General features: G+C 33.9%; 1 protein-coding gene across 4 annotated transcripts in view; it reads left to right on the top strand.

The window, feature by feature from the left end:
* LIPI (lipase I) overlaps positions 1–21112 on the top strand; it is a 58713-nt gene that overhangs the window by 10922 nt on the left and 26679 nt on the right. The window contains exons 3-7 of one of the 4 annotated variants that reach the window (XM_057697430.1): positions 1986–2094; positions 3961–4062; positions 13923–14012; positions 15088–15150; positions 16816–16920. In XM_057697430.1, coding sequence (XP_057553413.1) covers positions 1986–2094; positions 3961–4062; positions 13923–14012; positions 15088–15150; positions 16816–16920 — 469 coding nt within the window. Of the gene's footprint in view, positions 1–1985; positions 2095–3960; positions 4063–13922; positions 14013–14982; positions 15151–16815; positions 16921–21112 lie in introns of all 4 variants that reach the window. The other 3 variants (XM_057697428.1, XM_057697427.1, XM_057697429.1) reach the window with 3 other exon arrangements.

The following is a 21112-nucleotide window of genomic DNA, read 5'->3' as shown; positions in this document are numbered from 1 at the left end:
ACTGCCGAGACCAGTTGGGCGACTCGGGGCAAATGATGGGTGCCACAAGCTCAAAGAAACACAGACACAGATTTAAGAGAAAGATGGGAACCGGGGGACTCAAGACCTCTAGGATCAAGAGCCTCGCTGATTGATCCCACGTTGCTTTTATTGAGCTCTCGGCATAGCCTAAGGGTCTAACATGCCCAGTTTCGTCCCACAACCAAGGTTATCTTTGAAGTAAACAAACAAAGGCCTCACATGACTGGGGGCAATGATCTATGTTTGCCTCTTGGGTCCTGATTTGAGCTGGGTGTGGATTTGAGCTGGACCTGGATTTGAGTTGGGCGTGGAAAGCAAGGCAGCCCTGGGGGCAGGAGACCTCTCTCAGAAGGATTAAGAGTCTGTGCCCCACCCCTGTTGGCCCCTCTGCGACTGTGCCTATCTTAGGTTGTTCCTCCCCCCCCCCCCCCCCCCCCCCCCGAGGAATCTTACTCATCTCTGGCTAACCAGCCATCCTCCGGGGCCAAACAGGGTGATATGAGGTGTGCAAGTGAGAAAGGGGCTGCGCCCCCAGAGAGGGTCAATTTTCTGTTTCCACGGTAGCCTATGCCCCCATGGCCTCCATGCCCAGCACACTTAGTTCATCCACTGCTCAAGCAGGACATCCTGCACCCAGTTCCTCGGCCCACATACTTTAATTTCTTTTAGTAACATTTTTAAGGTTTCAGAAAGACTTCTGAATGTTTTCCCACACAAAACCAACCCATGCCTCTGGAGACAGAGGAAGTAATTGATTTACCTGTTCTTACTGATAGTCTATAAATTGCATAATTGACTTTTCCTTTTAGCAGTGGTCTTTTCTATAATTAATATATATGTACCTCAAAGTGTGGAACATGTGAACGTTAAATAGAGAAATTTAGGAAAATTGTAGTGTTAGATAGATTTCTAATAGTGCCTTTGCTTGCAAAGTCTCCATGTTAAGGAGAAAGGATGAAAAGTTCAGTAGCACTAAAGCCGAGCGTTATACTCCCTTGAGGTTCCAGACATTGGTCTGAGAAATTTGAGGAAAAAGATTACCCTGTGCCTGGAAAACCTGAATCTAGTTTCTTATTAGAGTAAATGCTCCACATCTTTCTGTAAGCCATGGGATGTGTCACTGTGTAGACTGGACCGTGACCTGCTTCCTGAGAGTATGGTAGAAGAAATTCTCCCTCATTTAATCTCCTAAGGCTGCCCACCCCTCTCCCCTTGAACGAGACCCTAGGAGGTGCTCAGAACTTGGGACTGGAAGATAGATCCCATTACTCTCCAGCTTGTGATGGGGGAAATCACTTAAATCTCTGAGTCTCATTTTATCATCGATGAAGTAAGGATGATTTTTCACACTGTTCAGTCTTCCTAAAGTTTTTGACACAATCTACAGATTTTTAGAAAAGGGAGGTAGATTAGTTTATATTTTGGAGTTGAACAGACCTGGACTTGAAGTCTTTTTCCTTATGAGTAATGTGTATGTGGCTTTGGGCAACTCATTATCAAACCATATTTATTCAGCATTCAATAGGTGCCAGGGAACGTTTTAGGCGATAGGATAAGAACAAATAACTCATAGGGCTATTGTGAATATTACATATGAGATTTATAAAACACTTATCAAGGTAGCTAGCACAAAGTAAGAGCCAAATATGTTTTGTTATTATTATTACAAAATGTTTTATTTATCAAATGTGTTATTTTGCATGTGCTATTCTAGATAAAAATGACAAAATTTTCTAAATTTTTAAATAAAAGCTTAATGGTATTAAAAGTGTGTACAGAAAAATGAGATATTTTATGGAAAAAGTGGAACAAAGATATAGTTGTTTGAAATTACAAAATCCCATTCCCTTTCTCCCAGAAATGGATTAAACCAGAAAAAATAATGAATTTTAGAATATTGATGCAACAGGCATAATTTGTGATTTTCTGAAATGAAAATTGTAACACTGCATTTTGAATTGCAGAAGCATGGAGCGTCTCTTGATAATTTTCATTTCATAGGTGTGAGCTTAGGGGCTCATATTAGTGGATTTGTTGGGGAGATATTTCATGGTCAAGTTGGAAGAATAACAGGTAAAATATTTTTGACAAAATTAATGATTTAGTATTCTTTCAAGTATTAGAAGTTATTACGTTATTTAACATTTAACAGGGGCAATATTTAAAGAATGGAAATGATGCACAAATTTTTCTTTTCTATAGTATATTCAAATTCTGGTCTCTATTTAGTTACACTCAAGTCTTATTTAGTTCCTAGCCAAACTTAAGTTACTCATATAGAAATGGGAGGAAAATGATTGATTTCTGTAGCCCCTGTGAATTTTAAGAACACATTATTGTAACAATACTAAGGAAAGTTTGGCTCACTAAATGTAAAACTTTTCTCATGTATTAACTAAGAATATAACCTATTACCATGTACTTAATTTTTAGAAACTTTGATGTATTTTAATTCTTTTAAAAATTTTACTTGAACACTAGAAGAGAGAATCAGGAGTCGGTATCCATGCCTGAGGAGTCTGGACTTCAATTCTCCTTGTATTTTCTTAACAAACTTACTGCATCCACAAAGCTTAGTAACCAAATAATGCTGACATGGACTTTTAGGCTTCCCTTTAGGAATGGTGGTGATTTTAAAACTAGAAGGATAATATCCCTCCCAGTTAATTTAGCTTTTTAGAATTATTGAGATCTATTCCCACAGAAGATTTATAACAATTTCAAATGTTAATACTAGAGTCTTAAGTTAAGCAAAGGGGGAGGATAGAGGTGAATAACTTGTTTAGATATTTAGGACATTTACATACCTTAAGTATACCTTAATTATTTTGACTAGTTTTAATTTTATCCCATTATATGGATGTGAAAAGTGAAGTTAACTGAATGAGTGCAGGAGGGTAAAAAAGTAACAGCTAAGCCAGGATTTATACAAAGGTCTCTAGCATCCAAAGCCCATTCTCTTTCAACCACCATACTAGCTTGGTTTGATCTGTTGGCAATCCTACCTTATTTTAAGGTGTATTTATTCACATATTAGTCTGGTTTGAATGGCTCCACATGCCAAGCAATCATCAGGGTTTAAACGGCCAGCAAATGCAGTGGTTCTACATCAGAACAATTTATAGGAAGAGAGAAGTTTCTGCCTCATTCTGTCATGTGGGCCAAATAAACTAGGGATAACAGAAGGGACTGAGATAAGCAATATTGTATTTTACTTTTTAAAATATGTTTTTAAGATGATTGTTGCCCTATTGCATAGATGTTCTCAAGGCATTGCATTTCATGTCCTCCCCACCTTTTCTGACACACTGCAGTAGGTCATGAGCTTAAAATTTTTATTTAGAATTTCGAGTACACAATCAGTGATATCTATACTTTATGAAACTTTTAATATATTTCATTTTTCTTATGTGTGTGTGGGAAACTTTTGTGAGAAATGAATGATAAGCTAATAATAAATATGTTTTATTGCAAGCTCAAACTGCACTTAGCATCATTTTAGACCTATAGAGAGATCCAGGATGAGCTGGTGCAGAATGAAGCTCAAGACAGGACCAAGATAGTATTTATTATTTCCTGTCCTCAGCAGTAGTAATAGTTACTTTCTATTAAATAGAGAGTTACTACCAGTGTATTCTTAATTACTACTTAAGTAAAAGTGCTAAAAAATCCCACAATATTTTGTTGAGGCATCTTTAGTGTGGCTTAACACTATATCATTGATAAACTCTGAAGATTGAAATAAAGATTATTCAAATAAAGAAGATACTCGCTATTCATCTAATTTCATTTACCTTTAGATTTGTTTTTGGACAGGTTTAAGCTAAAACTGTATAGGCGCATTATGTTTATAATGTAATAATAATGCAAGCCTATGATGTAATGAACACTGTAGTATGACTTGATTAGTAGATTAATAGCTTCTTTCTTGAATTTCAGGACTTGACCCTGCTGGGCCACAATTCTCTGGAAAACCATCAAATGGCAGATTAGATTACACTGATGCAAGTTTTGTGGATGTCATACACACTGATACCAATGGTAACAATATAGGATTTATTGCTTAATTATTTGAAAATGGGAAAGGAGATATAGATACTGGGGAAGAGGAAAACATAAGAGAAGAGAGTAGTGGATGAAGTGATGATAAGACTATTATTATACAATGATTATATTTCCCACAAGCAACATTTCTTGGAGCTAGTGATAACCTGTGGTGTCAAATGGCACTCTGTGCCTTCAGCTTTCCTCCTTCAGGTTTCAAGAACTGTCATGTCATCCTAAAAAAACTGAAATTTGATTAAAAAAAAAATACTTCATCCTTTTCACGCTATCGACAATTTTATTGATCTGATTACAGTTTCCCCCTGCTTAGTGTTTCTGATGCGTTTAGATTACCATTCTCTTTTCTCATTTTATCACTTTGTTATATATCAACTCAGACTGAGCACATGTCTTCAGGCACAGAGAGAGAATACTTTTCCCTAAAGATTTTTAATTATTTTCCTCAAAATGTCTAGCTGACTATTGATAGTTTGGGCCAGAGTGCATCGGACAGACACTTTCAAGTAATATTTTAGATGGCCCGAGATTCCTGAATTGAAACTGATGATACTAATATTTATTGAGTACTTCCTATATACCAGGCACTTCAGGTTCTTTATGTGAATTAAGTATGAGATTTTCCTAAATTCCCATGAGATAAGTAAAACTTATCATCCCCTTTTTATGGGTGGAGAGGCTCGGTCAAGGTGACAAGGCCAGAAAGAGGCAGGGTCAGAATTTGAAATAGAATCTTTTGATTCCAAAGTCTGCACTTCACCAGTATGTTGTTCAGATTAACTGGTAATTTACATATGTTGTGGTTGTGGGCATGAGGAGGATATAGTGCTAAGGTAGAGACAGGAGGAAGTGACCCAAAGACTGCTCCCAATTCCCTGTTTCCTGAGGTTTACTTTCTTTTTGGTCCAGGTAATTTATTTGCTCCCATATTACTCTGAATTTACTCTGTGGTGATCCATACCAGTGATTTGTGAGAGATATAAATACCATTAATGCCATAGATGACAGTTTTTCAACTTCTATGTCTACATGCCAATGGGCTGAACCTATAATCAGAACAATTATTTTCTTTATTTGGAATCTAAGTTCATCTACCTCATTCAGAGAGTCAGTGCCTAAAGTTTCATAGTTCTAATATGATACTCTCAACCTTTCCCATGTTTTCTTTATCTCTAGCCCTGTATATCAGCTTAACATTCCACACACAGCACACCTAGTGTCAGTTACTCTGCAATTTTTGAACTCTTCTTTTTGAAATTCCAACTTCAGTTCTGCTTATGGCCTTTTGAATTAGCTTTTCATACTTTTTATTGTTTTGTTTGCATTTTTGACTTTTCCTAATAAACTGTTTGGACTGTCTTATATTCTTAATATCTTTTGATGACAGCTTATCAAACCCAACTTGCCACTAGATGCCACATAGTTGGCACCTTTCATTGATCTTTTTATAACCATCACAAATGAGGAACAGAGATTTTTGATACTGCATATACACCTATCTCAAGGAATCTCTAAATGAGATACTGCCCTTCCCTTAAATACTAACCTATGAGTGCCTTTTCTACTTGCCAGTAATTCTTGTCCTTATTAAGTTGTATATGTTAAAGAAGCTATGTCACCTTTCATGATTGTGGATTAGATCATTTGAACAAACATTTTTGCTAGGATATTAGGAAAAAATTACCAGTCCAATATCCAGAAGACAGAAAAATTTCAGGGAGGTGAACTGGTAATTTGGAGTCACTTTTCTCACGGAAAGTTTTCTGATGCAGAGAATATCAGAAGTGTTTTTGAAACCCTCATATGAGGCTTATAAAACATCTTATACTATTTTTGGGGGCCCCAAAGGGTAACACTGTAGGAGTAAAGGTAAAATTGAAATAAACCAACCTTTTAATGGTCTCTAGCAAAGCTTTTAATGATCTGAAGTTGTACGGAAAAGTCTCATTTATTGAGTTTTATTTAAGGAGCTCTTGGATTGTTGGACCTGCTAGGAGCCTGATAGAAGCAAATAATAGTCCTTTTTGTAAGAAGATCACATTATCTTTGGTCTCAAAATATTTTTATAAATATATTTTAAAATGTCCAGCCTCCAAATAAAGATAGCCAGGTACACCTGAAGCAAGAAACATGCGTGAGAAACAACAGGAGCAGCAGTCAATAGAAACAGACTCATAGACCTCCAACTATTGGAATTATTATACACTGGCTAAAACATGCTTAATATTTTCAAAGAGATAAAAGATAAGATTGCAAATATCAGCAGAGAATTATATTTAAGTATAAATGTGACCCATTATATTTGATAAAAATAAAAGTTTTTAACCTAAAAAATAAAATAATTGACAATTTGACAATTATTGAATAGGTTTAACAGAAAGTTTGAATCAGGTAAAAAGAGAATGTGGGTGACTTGGAAAATAGGTAAGAAGTCTATTTCTAGAATGAAGTAAAAGGATACAATACAGAGCAAAAATCAAAGAGACCAGACAATACGGAGAGGTAAGAGGTACATAGGATAAATAGTGAGAAGGTCAATCATGTTTCATTCAAATTCCAAATAAAAGGAGAGAAAAATGAAACAAATGATATTTAAAGATAATATCTCAGAATTTCTAAAAACTGAGGAATTATAATCAAAAAATTGAAATGCACAATTAATTGCAATGTGAATAAATAGACATCCTCATTGAGACACATGATAGTAAAGTTACAGAAAAGACCACCTCAAAGCATACAACATGAAATTAAATGAATAAAAGTTATCCTAATTACAACTAATTTCTCAACAGAAACAGTGGAATCTAAGAAAATAGAATTATATTTTCAATATGGTAAGAGAAAATAGTTGTCTAGCATTCCCTGTTTCAGGGGAAAAAAAAGAAAACTATATAGTTTCAGACACATATACACTGAAAGAAATTGTTATCAAAAGAAGGAAAATTACCCTTTGATGGCTATTCAGGAAGGAAGAGCATCGAAAATGGTAAAATATAGTTATTGTTTTATAGAATTTGGAATATATAGAGAATTAAAATACATTACAAAAAAAAGCATATTTGGGGGGCTATTAATGAAGTTCAAGCATTTTTTGTTCCTTTAATTGTATGGAAGAAAGGTTAGAAGTAATTGTCAGCAGTTGGTGTTTATAAATCCAGGCTTTCTGTTAAATCTCTAGGTATCCAGAAAGAAAAGAGTAAAAGAGCTAATGGAGGACAGAAAGGGAATATTTTTTTTAAGTCCAAAAGAAGGCAAGAAAGGAGAGAAGGAATCATATAAAGCAGGTAAAGTAAATACAAGTAAATAATATGAGGGTAAAATTAAACTCAGCTATACCATTAAATGTAAATAGCCTAAATGATTCAATTAAAATATCATTGTCACATTTAGTTAAAAAGACAAAAATTCACTTATGTGTTATTTATTAAAGACATATATAACAGTAAGGAAGCACAATGTTTGGAAGTAGAACATTGATATGCAAATATTATCCACCTAAACATGGTGTTGCAAATACGATATGCAAATATTATCCACCAAAAGGTGGTAAATCTACATACATTAACTTAGACAAAAATAATTTTATCTCAAAATTAGTAGAAACATGGAGAGGCTTTAAAATTATAAAACTTTCAACTCACCAGGAAGATAGTTTGTATATACCTAATAACATGGCTTCAAATTACATAAAGCAAAATTTACACTATCATATTGCAGAAAAAAAGCAACTGCACAATCATAGTGGGAGATTTGAAATAGCAAAATTGATCTAATGGACATTTATAAAACTTTATACCCAACAACTGGCGAATATACATTCTTCTAAAGGACCATGGATATTTTAGAAAAACATTATACACTGAGCCTTAAAAATATTCTCAAAAATTTCATAGAGGGGGATGCATAAAGAGTAGTATTCTCTATATTCAAAGCAATTAAACTATAAATAAATAAGAAAAATGTAAGTAGAAAATCCATATATTTTTAGAAGAAATATTTTTAGATAACTAATGAGGGAAGAATAAATAATGATGGAAATATAAAATATTTTAATTCAATAGTATTAAAGTTACTACATATTAAAATTTGTTGGAGTCTGCAAAAGCCATGACTAGAAGTAAATGGCCAGTTTTTAACACAGATATTTTAAAACGCTGAAAATCAATAATCTAAGCATCTCTCTTGAGAAATTAAGAATTAAACATAAAACACACCCATAGATATTAAGAAAGAAGCTGATAATAAACATATAAAAATGGAATAAAAATATCAATTAGAAGTGATTTGAAATCCAAAAATTTGCACTTTAAAAAGACAACATTAATTATTTTAAAAATTTGTGTCATTTTTACCTTCTTTCAATAAAATGAAAGGAACATAGAATGCTTGAACTTTATATGAGGGTGAATCAAAACTTATCTGCACTCTGGCTATAGAATTTATACAAGTTTTAATATAACTGGAGTGCGGATAGTTTTTGATTCACCCTCGTATATCACCCTCCAGATTAATAAGTCCTTAGAAAAAACAGAAAGGTCAAGGAGAGAAAACACAACTAATATCAACAATAATAAAGGAGATAGTGTTACAGATACTATAAATATTAAAATCATCATAGTACAATGTAATGAACAACATTATGCATATAAATATGGAAATATATGACCATATGGTATGATATATGAAATAGAAGAATTCTTTTGAAAAAGCAAAAACATTTACCAAACTGACAAATGAAAGGGGAAAATTTGAAGAGTTTTATAACTATTGATAAAATAGAAACTGTAATTTAAAGCCTTCCATCAAAGTAAATTTCTGGGCAAATATTTGTTCTCTACCAAACAGTTAAGTGATAAATAAGGACTACTTTTACACAAACACTTTCAGGTAATAACAAATAAATAGGAAATTGTTTGCAACCTTTTAAGAAAGCCATCACAAATTTAATGTCAAAAGTTGAGAAAGACATTGCAGAAAGGACAGTTTGCTGGACATTCTCTGTTTTAATCATAGATGCAAAAATTCTGCATAAAATATCACATTAGTAAGCCAGCAACCTACAAAATTAGTATTGAATCACATCCAATTTGGGTTTTTTATTAAAAAGCAAATTTAGTTTAATATTAAAAAATCAATTTCTTAATTCATCTCAGCAAAAAAATAGGGGAGAAAATTCATTTAATAATCTCAATCAAATGCAGAAAAAGCTTTAGGGAGAATTTATGTATGGCAAAAACTGGCAAATTGGGAACAGAAGTAAAATTCCACAATCTGGTAAAATATATCTATTCAAAAATCTATAGAAATTGTCACATCAATGTTGGAATTTGGAAGACTATCTTTTTGAGACTGGGATCTGGACAAGGATGCCTACCCTTGTCATTCTGAGGCAACATTTTACTGGACTTCTTAAATGCTGTAAGGGGAGAGAAGTATTAAAAGATATAAAAATATAAAATCATTTTCAGATGATATGCTTACATACATAGATAACCCCAAAGATCTAATTATCTACAATTCACAGGAAAATTTAGCAAGATTGTTGAATATAAGTTATGTATACAAAATTCAATTCTTTCTAGAAGTAGCAATAAGATCAAATAAAATTCTAGGATTATATCATTTTAATAAGATGAAATATAACATACCTGGGACTACCTCTTAACAAAATTGTGCAAGCACTTTATGCAGAAAACCACAAAACATTGCAGACCAAAATAAAAATGAAATAAACCACACATATGAATGTGAGTATTGTATACATGTCAGTTTTTTGCAAGTTGATTTACAGATTCATTGCAACCATTGTGAAAAGCCAATAGTTTTTAATAATCTCAAAAGCTAATTATAAATTTAATATGGAAATGCAAAAGGTCAAGTATTGTTAAACTAATTTTGAAGAAGAAAAAAGTGCGAAGACATTCTTCCAGATAAAGACAATGTCATTAGTGTAAAGGTAGATAAAAAACATCAGTAAAACAAAATACAGAGTTATGGAACTTATTATATTTATTATGAATTTGGTACTTCTGGACAGTGTGAATGATTCTTATTTATTTATGGGTTTCGTTTTTTTAAATTGAAGAATAGTTGATTTACAATATTGTGTTAGTTTCAGATGTGTAGCATAGTTTCAGTTTTTTTTTTTTTTACAGATTATATTTCACTATAAGTTATTACAAAATATTGGATATAATTCCCTGTGCTATACAGTAAACCCTTGTTGCTTATCTGTTTGATGTATTAATCCCATACTCCTAATTTGTCCTTCCCCCTACTCTTTCCCCTTTGGTAACCATACTTTGTTTTCTATGTCTGTGAGTCTGTTTCTGTTTTATATATATATTTATTTGTATTATAGTTTAGATTCCACATATAAGTACTATCGTATAGTATTTGTTTTTCTTTGTCTGATTTATTTCACTATGCATAATATTCTCTTGATCTATCCATGTTGCTGCAAATGGCAATATTTCATTTTTTATGGCTGAATAATATTCCATTCACATCTTCTTAATCCAGTCATCTGTTGATGGGCACTTGGGTTGCTTCCACGTCATGGCTCTTGTACATAGTGCTGCTATGAGCACTGGGGAGCATGTAAATTTTCAAATTAGTGTTTTAATTTATTCCAGATATATACCCAGGAGTGGAATTGCTGGATCATGTGGTAGTTCTAATTTAGGTTTTTTAAGAAACCTCCCTTCTGTTTTCCGTAGTGGCTGCACCAATTTACATTCCCACCAGCAGTGTATGAGGTTCCCTTTTCTAAACGTCCTCTCCAGCATTTGTTATTTGTAGACTTTTTGATAAGTGGTTCTGTGTCAGGCAACTAAAAACTCAAAATGAAATAAAAAGTTCTCTAACTCCCATAAAACACAAAAATTCTTTTTCTGTGGTGTGTATAAATGTGAAAGGAAAAGCAATAAACATGAGCTATTATTTTAAAAATCTTCATAACATAACAAAATATTTTTCTGAAATGTGCATGAAAAACCATACCCAAATTGAGACATTAAGATGGCTGATTATATTAAAATTGAGAACGTCATTAAAGAACACTTTATGAAAGCTAACAGCAAGCCAAAACAGGAAAAGAGATAAGCAAGCACTATACATCAGTGATAAAGAGAAATACAACTTAATTTAAAAAAATCAAGATTTGAACAGACATTTTACGAAAGAGAAATTTCAACTAAGCAATGGAAAGTTCTTAAAATCTTCAGTAAGCAGAAACATGTAAATTAAAACCCCAATGAAATACCGCATGCCTACCAGAATGACTAAAATTAGAAAGCCTGGCAAGACCATTTATTGGAGAGAATGTAGAACAGCAGAAATACTCATATTTTGTTGGTAGGGGTGTAAATGGATACAATCTCTTTGGCAAATTATTTAGGATTATTTATTAAAATTGAAGCTATTCATATTTTATAACATAGCAATTCTACTCCTAGGTATATAACCAACAGATGTGCCTTCACATACGTATTAATGTGTGTGTTCAAGAATGTTCATAGTATTAACACATATTAACCCCAAATTTGGAACAACATATGTCCACCAAGAGAATGGATAAATAAGTTGTGGTATGTTCATTCAATAAAATACTGTATAGCGATGAATGATTACAAATGAATGACTACATTTACACCTGACAATATGGTTTACTATCACAAATATACTGATAATTGAAAGAAGCCAGTCACAAAGGCATGCATGAAATATGAGTCAATCTATATGTATTTCCAAAATGAGCTAATCTAAAATAAATTTTTTAGAGGAATCTCTAGAAAGTAAAGAATAGCGATTGCAAAAAAATATATGAAAAGTAAACATGGTTCTTAGTTTAATATAAAGTGAGAAGCTATTTATTGGGTTAAGGGCATGCTGGGAGCTTCTAGGTTCTATTTCCTCATATGGGTGTGGTAGCTAAGTGGCTATTTGTTTGATATTCATTAATTAATCTTTAGTTTTATGTTTTATGTTCTTATCTGCATGTATGTTTTATATTTTACAATAAAAAAGAAAATTAAAAAGCCATATCTGCTCTCCCCACCCTTCTTGAAACCAAGAGAATGAATGGCCTAAGCAGACCAAGCTGCCCTGCCCCTTCCATCTGGTAAAAGGGAAATGACATGCCTGAATAAAGGGCTGCTTGTAAGTTAATAATAAATATCTTTTGCTTCTTCCTGATTCCTGAGCAGTCTTCTTGGTTTGATTTTACTTCAGAGGCAGATTGAAGAAAATGATAGCTCTAAACCTGAAACTCCCTAGTCTTGGGACTCTATGTTGAGTTCAGATAGGAGGAAATTTTAAAGATCTCCAAAATTATGGGACTTTGGGGGGGCTATATTTAGAAGACTGTCCTTTGTTACTAAAATTCCACAAGCTAAGGGGATAATGGAATGTCGAGGAATTGGTTAGCATACCCTCACCACTGTCACAATCAAATTAGACATATGCTTCCCTGGATTCCAGGGAGTTCTAAGGAAGTCACCTAAGTTGTCCTTTGTCCTTCCTTATATGCTGTATCCCCTCCCCTGTAATGCACATGCCCAGTGTCCTTAAGCCCTGCTAACACCTCACTAGCTTGTTAGTGTTCTTGTTCTGATACAGACTAGAACTAAATCAAGTAACTGCATCTTAACCCTTACTGTCAGACCCAAGTGTGTATCTTTGTTGTGCTGAGTCTTTTGCTGATCTCTCTCAGAGTTCATTAGGAAATTTCTTGTACCCAAGCCAAAGCTTTGCAATCTTACTTGGCAGCAAGATTTTATAACTCATCACAGTCCTAAATGTTCTGAGATTGCTAACCTCTCTTTCATTCCTATGGCTCCCCTGGGTTATAGACCCCAAATTGGTAATGCATCCAGAATTTGCACCTTCCCTGGTGCCCCAAGGCTGTACAGATACAGTTGGCTGTTGGTACCCGTGGATGTGGAACTCGGGGGCACGGAGGGAGGACTGTGCTACGCCATTTTATATGGGGGATTTGAGCAACCTCAGATTTTGGTGTCCCCGTGGGGGGGGCGTTCTGAACAAACACCCCGCGGATACCGATGGACAAGTGCATACGGAAACTCTTAGATCATAGCTACATGTTTCATGTCACTCCGGCTCAACTTGTTCCCGCTGAAGCAGCATTTGATTTTTCCAGTTAGTGAGTCTAGTACCAAATCCTACGCATTATTATGCAGAATGAGAGCGAATGATCACACTCACCTAAAAGGTCCTAAATGACTTGGCTTCATTTCCTCCAGTGCTTTTTTTTCACACATTACACCAGCTAACCTGGATACTTTGAATACTCCATGTGCACACAGATATCTTCTTGACTCACTGGCTTGCTCACATCCTTCACATCTTTGCTCAATTCTCACCTCCTCAGTGGAAAATTCCCCAACCAACTACTTAAAAGTGCAACCTACCACACTCACTAGGCATTCACTATTCCTTATCCTACTTAATTTTTCTCTATAGCACTTATTATTATCTGACATACTATATATTTACTTGTTTATTGTCTTTCTCCCACTAGTATGTAATTTCCACTACAATAAGGATTTTTGCTCTATTTTCCTTTTTCACTTATATATTCATAGCATAAAGAACTGTGATGGAACCATAATAAACTGAGCACATGTAAATGTGTTAAATTAATGAAACATAATTTGCATGAGGAATTGAGGAATTAATACCAGAAAAAAAATAGCACTTATTTTATCTTCAATTCAAATTTTGAGTCACTTTCAATGGATTTTATAGAGATTTTGTTTTATATGTGTTGTTGACCTGATTATATTTACTTTGTGATTCTTGGGTAATTTTCTTCTCAGGTTTAGGCATTAAAGAACCCTTGGGACATATTGATTTTTATCCAAATGGAGGGAAAAAGCAACCTGGCTGTCCTAAATCAATTTTCTCAGGTATACCAATAGCATTTTGGAATAAATTGTGCACGATTCAAAATAATGAAAGAAAATCAGTTTACTTCTTTTCCTTAGTAATCTGTGGGCAGGGTTTTTTAAAATCATCATTGCTCATGATTCAAGAGTTATTGGCAGAAAATGGTTTAATTTGATCCTTCTCAGTTCATAAATGTTACCAGTAGACATCTTGTTTGGTTATGGATGAAAACTATTACATTATAGTCTAAGCAGTTTTAGTTTATCATTTTAAACGTTAGGAGAAGTTATAAGTCAATGAAGAATCATGTATAGCAAATTATCATATAACACAAATTTGGTTTCAGCATTTAATTTTTACCATTACCATAGTATTATACAAACACAGATTTATGAACTCTTGCACCTGGTTATTTTGTACATAAATAGCTGAACAACAACTCCAGGTGTGGAATTTGGCTCACTTCAGAGCCATGGTGAGAAATGTTCCGAGGTCTATAGAGGCAACCAATCAAATACCACATCATTAAAGGCCACTGCAACTAGAGAAGTTTGGTCAAAGGGATAGGGATGTGAGAAGTTAGGAAAGGAAAGGGACGCGATAAAGTTTTAATGTCACTTGGTTTCATAGTCATCTCTGACATTGAGTAGAAATGTTAGGGGTAAGATATTAGAAGGGATATGTGTACGCTAGTTATTAAATATGGTAGCACTGTGTGTATAGTTTGTAGAAGTATTGAAATTAAACATTTTTTTGCTGTGTTAATTATTACTTTAGAAAAAATTTTTTATAAATCTCATGTGAAAGGCATGCTATATTTAAATTTTCAATGGTACCATTTGTTTAGTTGCCTGAGATAAAAGTGCATTGTAGTCAGCAATTTCATATTCATAAAGTGCACAGCATTAGGTAGAACTTAATATTTAACTTTTTTTTAACTTACTTGAACTTGGCTTAATACATCTACCTGCTTGACTTTTAACACTTAAGGACTTGAATTTATTAAATGCAACCACCAGAGAGCAGTTTACTTATTCATGGCAGCTTTGGAAACAAACTGCAATTTTATTTCATTTCCTTGTCATTCATACAAAGATTTCAAGACTGGTTTATGTGTGGATTGTGCCAACTTTAAGGAAAAATCATGTCCTAAAGTAGGTAAGAGAGATTATTAAAATTACTATAATTCTTTGTGGAAAATGAACAACATGATTGTATTAGTATTTTCTGCTGGAAGCTTTCATACTTACTTGTGAATATGCTATTAACATTTTTATGGAAAAACTTTCTGTGGAACAGAGGAAAGAGTTTATTTCCTACTAAATATTTTTTCGGATTCTTAGTAAGAGGAACTTGCTAAGATTAGCACTTTCTGTGCTCTGCGCAGTGGATGAGTTTGGTGATCTCATGATGATCCTTGTTCTTGATTCACAAAAGGATCTCACTTTTTATCATTCATCTATATTTCTACTAAAGAAAGAAACTTGTGCATTCTAAGTGGTACTGAGGGTTTTGTTTGTTTGTTAGTTTGCATTTTTATGGGACATCTTAACAAGTCTTAACAAGTGAAGAGGTGGGAACCATGGTTAGCTTTTCACTTGCTGTTAGCAAGCAGGTGTGAATCACGCATGGTTCATACCTTCTAAATCAGTAAATTTGGTAAGAGCAACTGAGGATCACAACTTTTGATAACTAAAGCCTGCCAGTTATAGAGAAAAAAAGAAGCCACATAAAAATAGAATGTTAGAACTGGAGAGAATCTCAGAGGCTGTTCATTCATGGTTTGCCAGAGACAATACCAGACCCCAAGCGTGTCATGAGCATGTAAACATCTGATCAGTATCATGAAAAGCTCTATCAGAAATGTTCCCAAAGCCAACTAGCCTCAATGAAATGGGTAGCAATTGCAAAGTCTGAATTACACAGCCTCCTGTGGTTTTCAGGAGGTTTATAGTAACATAGGTAGAGAATTGCCAGAAGAGGCAGGCAGTGTGCAGGCTTCGCTGGACTTATTTCCTCATGGACCCCTTCTGTCCGCAAAATATCTTGTGGGATTAGTTTTCTTCAGCCCTCACGTTCGGGATTGCTTTTCTGGTCCTGTTGCTTTTCCATATAAATGAGGGAATTGTGACCCCATGTGAACATATGGATTGCTTAATGGCACAAGTGAAAACCAGAGTTAAATCTCTGAATTTTCAATTCAGTATTCTTTCTACTGCATTCAAATTTCAAATTTGGAGGTAGCGATGTGGAAATAGACACATACATGAAGTAGGAAGCATATTAAATATGTGTGTGTATATATTACATATTCTGTATGTACAAATAATGTTTGTATCTGAAATATGCATTATACATATAACCTGTAGTGTACATAGATGCTATCTATACTATATACATTGTATATATAATGTATACATATGCATACTGTATCTGTATGAATGTGTATATAGGAGAACTGAAGGCTGTGCTCATTTTATGTAATCAATTTATTCTGCTGAATTCACTGAAAAGAGTTTCAAGTAAAATTCTGAATTTATAATAGTAAAAACTTCTACAAATTGACTTTAATCATATGGTATATGCAAAGCTCTGATAAAATTTCCAGGGAGTAGATTTATTTGTGATTCTTGAATTTGAGTTATTATTGTAGTTGAAATAAATAGAATGTGAAATTATTTGAAAGTGATTTTTGTTATAAAAATTCATAAATTATAATAATTATTATCCATTGATCCTTTAGTTCTTTTCATGATTTGATATTTTTGTATGCTATTTGATGAAAGTTCAATTACTAATGTTCTAATATTTCTCAAATCTCAGGTTATCAAACTGAGCTATGGAAAGATGTTGTAAAAGAAGGAATAGAAAACAGAACTCTCAGGACCACTGTGTTTTTGGATACAGTTGGCACAAATCCATTCTGTAGTAAGTTAACATTTTTAACAAATGAACCAGTGATTAGTTTTATATGCTAATTCATATTTTATCCAAAATTCAAATTTCATAATGTACTTTCAAGGAACTTTAAAATTTGTTAGATCCAGTTGTACAAATTCAAATAAGGACTTAATTTTTGAATAAAATGAGCATACACTTTGGGTAATATTCTTCCAAAAAAATCAAGGTCTTTTGTTTTTCCCCCTCAATTTCCATGATTATCCTTCCCACATTTAGTTATGTCAGCATATAACAGCTTACAGAGTTTGACATCTATCTACATTATTACCACCCTTTCAGAAACTGAAACTTAATCATAATACAAACTAATTGCTTATTTTCCAATTGGATTTTTGTTAACTATTGAGTTTTGAGGGTTCTTTATATATTTTTGATAGTAGTCCTTGCTTCCTTGTTGAAGATTTTGTTTGCAAATACTTTTTCCCAGTCTGAAACTTGATTATCTTTTCATCTTCTTCACAAGGGCAAAAGTGTTTACTTTTGATGAGGTCTAATTTATCATATTTTCCTTTCATGGAACATGCTTTTGGTATCTAGGAACTCTTTGCTGAGCCCTAGGTCCTGAGGATTTTCACCCAAAATTTTTTTTTCAAACAGTTTTGTAGTTTTATGTGTTCCTTTAAACATAGACAATCTCGTTTTAAATTTATACTGAAAAGCAAAAACCCTAGAATATCTAAAATAATTATTGCAAAGAAGAATAGAGAAGAAATAATCACTTTTTTCTGCATCACATCTATTTTTCTGTTTCTCTTCTGTCTTCCTCTTCCACCTTTAAGACATCATGATTACAATTTTGGGGACTGCATTGGACCCACTTGGATAATTCAAGATAATCTCTATTTTAAGGTCAGCTGATTAACAACCTTAATTCCATTTGAGATCTTAATTATCCTTTGCCATTTCAGGTAACATATTCACAGGTTCCAGAGATTAGGACACAGACCTATCTGGGGAGATCTACCACAATTATAATATGTATATGTGATTCTTCACAGTTTACTGGTATCAACATTTACCACTTCAAGTGAAAAGTGGGAACTTCACTTCCATTTACGTTATTTTACACTCTCCACTTTTAAATATCATTGTCTCAAGTATCAGATCATGTGATAATTTTTATTTCAAGTATCAAATATGATTTATAAATTCATAAGGATAAGGATAATTTATTGTATGTACCCATATTTCTTCTCTTTCCAGTTTTCTCTTTTTGTTTCTGACACTCCAAGATTATTTCATCAGTTCCTCTGTGTTCCTTCTTACAATATTTAAGAATGCATCTGTTAAAGAGAAATTCTTTAAGTTTTTTTTTTGTCTGAGAATTTTATACTCAAAGGATAGTTGTCCTGGGTATAGGATTTAGAGTTGAGTTCCCTCTAGCACTTGAAAGATGTTGTGTCACTTCCTTTTGGCCTCTGTGGTTTCAGGTGAGAATCTATTGTAACTCAGTTTGGTGTTCTGCTGTAGATAACACATCATTTCTCTTTGGCTGCTTTCAAGATATTTTTCTTGTTTTTAGTTTTCTGAACTTTAAGTATAATTCTTTTGTTATAGTCCCACAGGTCCCTGAGGCGCTATCCTTTTTTTCCTCAGTCTGTTTTCTCTCTGTTTTCAGGTTGAGTGGCAGATTGATCTCTTCTCCAGTTCACTAATCTCTATCCTCTATCACTTCCACTCTACTATCGAGACCATCCAGTGAGTTCTGTATCCATTATACTATTCGTCATTTATGTAATGTCTATATTATTTTGTTTTATAGGTTCTATTTCTCGGCTGAGATTTTTTTATTCCTTCATTTTTTTCAAGAGACTCTGACTTTGAAGCATTTTTTTTTTTTCTTTTAAGCTCTTTATTGGAGTATAATTGCTTTACACTGTTGCGCCAGTTTCTGCTGTACAACAAAGTGAATCAGCTGTATTTATACATATGTCTCTATATCCCCTCCCTCCCGTGACTCCTTCCCACCCTCCCTATCCCACCCTTCTAAGTCATCACCAATCACTGTGTTGATCTCTCTGTGTTATGCAGCAGCTTCTCACTAGCTATCTATTTTACATTTGGTAGTGTATATATGTCATTTTTACTCTCTCACTTCATCCCAGCTTCCCCTTCACACCCCCCACCCCTGCTGTGTTCTCAAGTCTGTTCTCTACATCTGCATCTTTATTCTTGCCCTGTCACTGGGTTCATCAGTACCACTTTTTTTTAGATTCCATATGTATGAGTTAGCATATGGTATTTGTTTTTCTCTTTCTGGCTTACTTCACTCTGTATGACAGACTCTAGATCTATCCACCTCACTACAAATAACTCAATTTCATTCCTTTTCATGGCTGAGTAATATTCCATTGTATATATGTGCCACATCTTCTTTATCCATTCATCTGTTGATGGACATTTAGGTTGCTTCCATGTCCTGGCTATTGTAAGTAGTGCTGCAATGAACATTGTGGTACATGTTTCTTTTGGATTATGGTTCTCTCAGGGTATATGCCCAGTAGTAGGATTGCTGGGTCATATGGTAGTTCTATTTTTAGTTTTTTAAGGACTCTCCATACTGTTTTCCATAGTGGCTGTACCAATTTACATTCTCACCAGTGCAGGAGGGTTCCGTTTTCTCCTCACCCTCTCCAGCATTTATTGTTTCTAGGTTTTTTGATGATGGCCATTCTGACTGGTGTGAGGTGATACCTCATTGTGGCTTTGACTTGCATTTCTCTAATGATTAGTGATGTTTGTTAGCCATCTGCATGCCTTCTTGGGAGAAACATCTATTTAGGTCTTCCACCCATTTTGGAGTGGGTTATTTGCTATTTTGATATTGAGCTGCACGAGCTGCTTGTATATTTTGGAGATTAATCCTTTGTCAGTTTCTTCATTGGCAAATATATTTTCCCATTCTGAGTGTTGTCTTCTTGTCTTGTTTATGGTTTCTTTTGCTGTGTAAAACCTTTTAAGTTTTATTAGGTCCCATTTGTTTATTTTTTATTTTATTTGCATTATCCTAGAAGGTGAGTCAAAAAGGATCTTGCTTTGATATATGTCATAGAGTGTTCTGCCTATGTTTTCGTCTAAGAGTTTTATAGTGTGTGGCATTACATTTAGGTCTTTAATTCATTTTGAGTTTATTTTTGTGTATGGTGTTAGGAAGTGTTCTAATTTCATTCTTTTACAAGTAGCTGTCCATTATTCCCAGCACCACTTATTGAAGAGGCTGTCTTTTTTCCATTGTATATTCTTGCCTCCTGTGCCAAAGATAAGGTGCCCATGTGTGCGTGGGTTTATCTCTGGGCTCTCTATTCTGTTCCATTGATCTATATTTCTGTTTTTGTGCCAGTACCGCACTGTCTTGATCATTGTGGCCTTGTAGTAAAGTTTGAAGTCAGGAAGTCTGATTCCTTCAAGCTCCATCTTTCCTTCTCAAGATTGCTTTGGCTATTCAGGGTCATATGCATTTCCATATAAATTGTAAGATTTCTTGTTCTAGTTCTGTGAAAAATGCCATTGGTAATTTGATAAGGACTGCATTGAATCTGTAAATTTCTTTGGGTAGCATAGTCATTTTTATAATATTGATTCCTTCAATCCAAGAATATGGTATGTCCCTCCATCTGTTTGTATCATCTTTGATATCTTGTATCAGTGTCTTAAAGTTTTCTGCATACAGGTCTCTTGCCTCCTTAGGCAGGTTTATTCCTAGGTATTTTTGTTGTTGTTGTTGCAGTGGTAAATGGGAGTGTTTTCTTAATTTCTCTTTTTAATCTTTCATTGTCAATGAATAGGAATGCAAGAGATTTCTGTATATTAATTTTGTATCCTGCTACTTTACTAAATTCATCAATTAGTGCTGGCAGTTTTCTGGTAGAATCTTTAGGGTTTTCTATATATAATATCATGTCATTTGCAAAGAATGACAATTTTACTTCTTTTCCAATTTGAATTCCTTCTATTTCTTTTTCTTCTGTGATTGCTGTGGCTAAAACTTCCAAAACTATGTTGAATAATAGTGGTGAGAGTGGACACCCTTGTCTTGTTCCTGTTCTTAGAGGGAATGCTTTCAGTTTTTCACCATTTGGAATGATGTTGGCTGTTGGTTTGTCATGTGTGGCTTTTATTATGTTGAGGTAACTTCCTTCTATGCCCATTTTCTGGTGAG

This window comes from Hippopotamus amphibius, chromosome 10 (genome assembly GCF_030028045.1).
Source record: "Hippopotamus amphibius kiboko isolate mHipAmp2 chromosome 10, mHipAmp2.hap2, whole genome shotgun sequence".
NCBI lineage: Eukaryota > Metazoa > Chordata > Mammalia > Artiodactyla > Hippopotamidae > Hippopotamus > Hippopotamus amphibius.
The sequence above is the reverse complement of the archived record's forward strand: the minus strand, read 5'-3'. Positions and strand labels throughout refer to the sequence as shown.